At 40.1% G+C, this 6,000-nt stretch overlaps 1 protein-coding gene across 1 annotated transcript in view; it reads right to left on the reverse strand.

Moving 5' to 3' along the window:
- The window catches only part of lrmda (leucine rich melanocyte differentiation associated), a 205,662-nt gene extending 199,662 nt beyond the window's left edge, over positions 1–6,000 (reverse strand). The window contains exons 1-2 of the mRNA XM_069139921.1: positions 5,798–6,000; positions 5,152–5,252 (exon numbers count right to left, since the gene is read on the reverse strand). Of these exons, the coding sequence (XP_068996022.1) occupies positions 5,152–5,252; positions 5,798–5,839 (143 nt within the window). The 5' untranslated portion in view covers positions 5,840–6,000. The remainder of the gene's footprint in view (positions 1–5,151; positions 5,253–5,797) is intronic.

Below are 6,000 nucleotides of genomic sequence, written 5' to 3' on the forward strand. Positions count from 1 at the left end.
GTCTTCTTTGTTCTCTTTTCATCAGACTACTTACATCTCATTTTGACAGCCGGGCGACATTCTCGTTTTAAAATGCGAGTTAGCATACTTGATTTGTCATTAAAATGCAAAACGCCTGCCATCACCAACATGGCCTGGGTGAGCACATACCCCCTCAGACACACACAGACAAAGGCACACACATATTGTACATACACCAACATACAGTGGAGCTCTACATGTGTGGTAAAGTCCAACATGGACCCGTCTTTCTTAATGCGAGGCTGAATTTCCACTTGAAAGTCTAATGTCAGAAGTTCATCTGCTGCATCAAATTCTGTTTGGTATACCAGTGAGTTAATTCAGTGTTTCAGATCATATAGTGAGCAATATTGGATATGAGCCCAGTTAGATTAACAACTGAGTTAAAGATCTACGCTGTTAGAGATTTAATGGCTCTCATTTTTGTTTTGTTTTTACCAGAACCTGCTCATGTGTGCAGTAATAAAAAAGTATTTTTGGTCAGTTTGGCACATGGTGAAAAGACAACATAACAGGATAATATACAAAAAAGTCAATGGATGTAACTTTTGCCTTCATTCAGAGCAAACAGCTCGGTGACATGGAAAGCCCCCCCCGGTTGATGTGATTGGTTCCATTGGTATGTGAAACCTGGCTGCCTAAATCTGTGTTTTTGAGGGTGTCAGACTGTCACTTCTTGTGATGACATTAGTTTTGGTCTTTACCGTCTTGACAGCACTGGCTGCAAAAGGCTACTGCATGTGCGCTGCATCATGGGAAACATACGTCCAACACAAACTACACGACAATGAAAACAGAGTTGAGCATATCTGAGACAGATAACAAAAAATGAATATGCTGAACTTGTGAATTATTGCAAAGTTGTTATTTTGGTGTGTACTGTAAGTAATTTTTTTTTTTTTTTTTTTTTTTAAACAAATTAGTTAGTAAAACAGTACAGGTTTAAGGTTACACAAATGCTGTTGATTCACAAATATGATTTGTTTATCAAGATGCTGTGTCAGATTACTATGCTAACACTATTAGCATTCTTCCTGTGACTCATAGAAATGTGTCGTCCTCAATCCTCATGTGTCCCGGCTGGTAACACTGCGTGTAACAGATGCGGGCACCAAAAGTGCACCCCAGTCACAGAGGGAAATCATGTCACCATATCACATGCCCCCTCACTGCCTTGTGTACATACCTGACCTGGAACAAAGTGGACCACACAATACAAACCAAGCGCGTCCTGAGACAGAAATGTCACTGTGAGCCACACTTCTCAACACATTGATGAGACAAGCTGACACTGTGGCACACACAGGGAGAGGTGTGGGTGTGACAGCCCACTACTATAATTTCCTCCTGCCATTACCTGCCCAGCCACTCACAGTTATGCTCACGGAGACAGATGCACAAACACTGCACGCAAGCAAACATGCACAAGCGTACACAAAACACAAACATATGTGTGGCGCACACAAAAGCGCACAGGACTCAGTTGAAGCCAGCACCTTGCTTCTCGTTGTGACTCATTGTCAGGTTGCTGGATGAGTGTTGTCAATTGAGCCGACAGAAATAAGCGTATTAGCTCCAACAGACACTGGCAACGTCTCCCTCTCGATTTGAGTGAAGCAGCATGAAGAGGTGCATTATGCTGATGGCAGTCCGCTAGGCTTCACTAACGCGTGCATGTGTTTACACCTGGTTTATTTGACTTGACACTGAAACGGGGTCATGATGTCAATACACAAATGTCTCTACTATTTGACAAGTAACGTCAGCAGGATTCTGAATGTTGACGCTATGAGATAAATAATTATACAAAGCTATCACACTTACTTGATGTGTGGATGATTATTTCCTTCATTACATACGTCCTTGGGCATTTCCAACTACAGCTGTTCACACCTGGCATTATCATGTGCCTCCACGCGTACCAAGTGACCACTTGTGATCAGAATTCACTTCCCAGTTCTATATGCACATTAAGACATACATCACATACTATACAAATAAATCAGACTCGACCTAATCCCGTCAGTTCAGGCTCAGGTGATTTAACTATTCCAGCGGGTTTGAGAGGGTCGGGCTCTGCTCTTCTGCACAGGTCAGCTGCACACGAATCACACACAACGCTTTTTCTAGTGATGAAAACAAAATGCAGGCAAGACCTTCAGGTGTAACAATTGTCTGAGTGGGGTGGAAAAAAAAAACACCCAAATCGAACAAACCTGCTGTAACGTGACTGTAACACGTGGAAGCACCAGGTCAGATACATACAAAGAAACATGGCACTGAGAGCTGCATTCATTCTGCTGTTTATTCAGAGGAAGTCAGTTCAGTCAGTTTTCCTTCAATGAGGCCCAAGATGAATGTGCATTCACGTTGCTTAAAGAATGTGGCCATATTCATCTCAGACCACCTCTCAACGTCCACACCTGTCTTTGGAGCTGACCATTTGTGATCGAGATGCACCATAATGCCAGGTGTGAACAACCTATCTTATTAGACAATTCTGAATAGAAAGTAGAATAAAGTGTGTATGACACCTACTTTATAATCAAATCAAAACTACTAATTATATTTGATCAAACTAGATCATATTTTTCAACATTAAACATACAAATACCAGATTTTTAAGGTAAATATTGGGATTTTTTTTTTTTAAATATTGACATATTGTCCAAATTATAGTCATATGTGGTGTTTGATTATGTTCTTATTCTACTCTATTCAATGAGCTATACACAAATACAGCAACACAAGGAGTAGGTAAGCTGTGTCAGGGGTCTATTAGTTGCATTCTTGTGGGTATCAAAACTACTGTGCGCGCTGCTTTGCCTTAGTTAGCATATAATATTATCACGTGTTGAGCGGCTTATTGAATTTCACATCTCCATCCACCCATGACCGCCCGATGTTGTCATGTGAGCGCCTACAGACACAAAGTATGTTTATAGTGGAAAGGTTTACATAATCAGCAAGTAGCAAGTCAGTAATGTATCCTTTTAGCTATATTGGTAAAGATACAATGTTCAAACAGCTGACATTGGGAGTTAATACGGTGTAGTGTTTCAGCTTCAACAAACTTTACAAATGCTTGTAAAAGTATCTTCACAACATAAAAAAGGGTGAAAATCAGAGGGTAATTTATAAAATAAAATAAAAAGAAAACTAACTCTCAGACTCTTAGACATGTTTTATTAGCTCATGATACAAAATTTCAATGTGAACAATTTTAAGATAACGTCTACAGAAGAAAAGGGTGAACCACTGTGTACAATATCACTTCTCCCACTTGCAAACCGTCAATCAATAGTCCACTGATATGAGCCCCAAATGATTCGACTACTACTTCTTTACTTCTGCACCACTTCTCTGCCCACACCACCCTTTGAAGTTCAGTAATGAGATCTGACATCTGAGATTAGCTGAACTGAAAACTAATAATAAATTAGTAATATCTGAGTCATAAATATTTGATTCCAAACATCAAGTCCGTAATGTGACACGTTCAAGGGCAAGAAACATAATGCCAGGCTTGATATTCCAGAAACCAACACGCATAAGGGTTGTTTCAGTCAGATTTCACAACACTCTCTGAGACATTACAAGCTTTCCCTTCCTCTGAGGTAACACTAAGATATTTAGTGTCCAAAGGAGTAATCTGTGCGAAGCACGTTGTAGTAACAATATAAACAAAGTTAATATACAGGGGAAAAAAGAACAACTGAAACACCTGCTCAGTTTTTGTTCATTGTATTGTATCTTACAATTAAGACCTCACATATTTAATTAATTAATCAAAAACAAACCAGTTATTGCAAGTAAACAATGACACTTGCTCACTGCTAGCTTTTTGAAAAGATCCTGGCGGTCCACTTTGGACATGTTAGTCGCATTTACGGCTGATTACAATTTAAATAAAATCACGATCTGATGTTCTTGAAAAGTTGAAAAGAGAATACGTTTGTTTTTTCCAACTGCTCAATTTCAAGTGATACATTCTGTAAATTTACAAAAATGTGTGACAAGTGGAGGGCAGCGTAAGTTGACATTTTACTTAATGTCTTCATTGTACCTTGTGAATTAGGTACCAGTGTTAGTCACAGCATCAAAACAAATGTTACGCTGTGACAGAACATTAACATTAACAAAGACAGGCTTTAGATGAGTCAAATTTGACCAAATTATCTAAACATTAGTATTAAAAAAAATAGAAAATTATTATTGTAAAATGTTATTGCAATAGCTCTTCTTACTTGTTCAGCTTGCTTGCTACCATATACGCCTACATATACCGTTTGTTTTAACTTTATATTCAGTTTCAGTTGACCACAGGCAATCTGAATAAACGCTCATTGCACTTTACAATGACACTTAAACGATACCTTACGTAAAGGTGAGCCCCGTACTGGCAAAGCTGTGCACACACGTGAAAACAGTAAACATTAGGTCAGTAGGTCAGAGGTTCACAGTGAATTCATGTTTAATTTAGATACACGTATTCACAGTGTTGCTCACAGTCACTTCAACAGTGTGCTCACTCAAAATGTCCCTAACAGATTATTTCTTAGCTCATCTGAACGCTGCATTTTTGCACTATGACACAATGTGAAACAGTTTAATTGAAAACTCCAGATCTCCTGCACAGACAATTGCCTCAAGACAACAATTCTGAACAAAAAGCTGCCTTTACTGAGATGGCTTCATGGGCTGACAGTCATGAAAAGAGTTCAGACACAAAAGCACCTTATAACCATGTCTCTTTTCTTTTACTTGCCAGATCAACTATACTAGTGCTGCTGTTGAAATGGCAGCCCCCTCTGAAGCAGCAGCCACAAGGTGCTCCTTCATGTCCTGACAGAGGAATCTTTTCTTCCATTTGCCCCTGAATTAGCATGTCACATTTATCGATCACGCCTTTTATCCTGCCCCAGCATGGCACCGGGCCAGCTCCAACATTCATTCAGCTCTTTGATGTCCTGATGACACACTGACCACCTGTGGGCCACGGGCACACATTCAATTGCACCTGATGTAAAGGCGCGTGTCTCGCAGTAACAGACAGAAGCAGACAGACGGCGTATGCAGGTGATTGCATGTTTGTAGTCTGTGCATTGTGTGCTTTGGTTGTCTTCTTACCCGAGTTGATTGAAACTCAGATCCAGCCTCTTTGCAAAATGGCCATATGTGACTCCGAGGAAGCCTGGGATGTCCTTACAGTCATGTCCAATGTACCCTATCTGAAAAACGTTAAAAAAAACAAAAAAAAAACATAACATAACAGATGAGAAAAGATATAATATCATGTTTAACGTGGGACCAGAACATTGTCAATGTTTCAGGATACCACACAAAAGTGAGTTTTTAATAAGATTGGATTGACGTAAACAGCCACATAGTTGGGACAGAGACAGGCTGTTTCACCGCAAATAAAGTCAGGTGAATACCGCACATTTCTATTAATACTGCAACGAAATAATCATTTCACTGTGTGCTTTGCAGTTATACTTATACGTACCAAGTGACCAACCGTTTCAACATACTACCCTGCACTATGTACACGTTGTGACAGGATAAATGCTGCAACTTCCAGGCTTAACTTACCCCTGGGAAGTTGTAGGAGGAACTGAGAGAGCTACTGTGTGTCACATGACACCGGTGTTGTCGAGGAAACAAAACCTTCAGAAATGTAGCGCTGTACTTTCTTCAAACAAGTCACTGATAAAGAGGTATACCACTTAACCATGCAGGTGACAAAGTCCGACAGAGACCAAAACAAACTTACCTGAGTCCCATTCAAAGCGACCGGCGATTCGATGTCTGCCATAACTTCAGTCCTGAGGGTGACAGCCCAGTGTTTCTTTGAAATCAACTATCTGAGATGGTCTGCGAAGTCGTACTCCCGTTAAGAAAGACGCCGTTTTCGACATGAAATGTAGATGTTGTTTTGGTTGTTGTTTTTTTTTTGCGGATGTAGCCCTGCTACTT

This window comes from Embiotoca jacksoni, unplaced genomic scaffold (genome assembly GCF_022577435.1).
Source record: "Embiotoca jacksoni isolate LCO1_2020_lvr unplaced genomic scaffold, fEmbJac1.0.p SCAF_87, whole genome shotgun sequence".
In the NCBI taxonomy this organism is placed as follows: Eukaryota; Metazoa; Chordata; class Actinopteri; family Embiotocidae; genus Embiotoca; species Embiotoca jacksoni.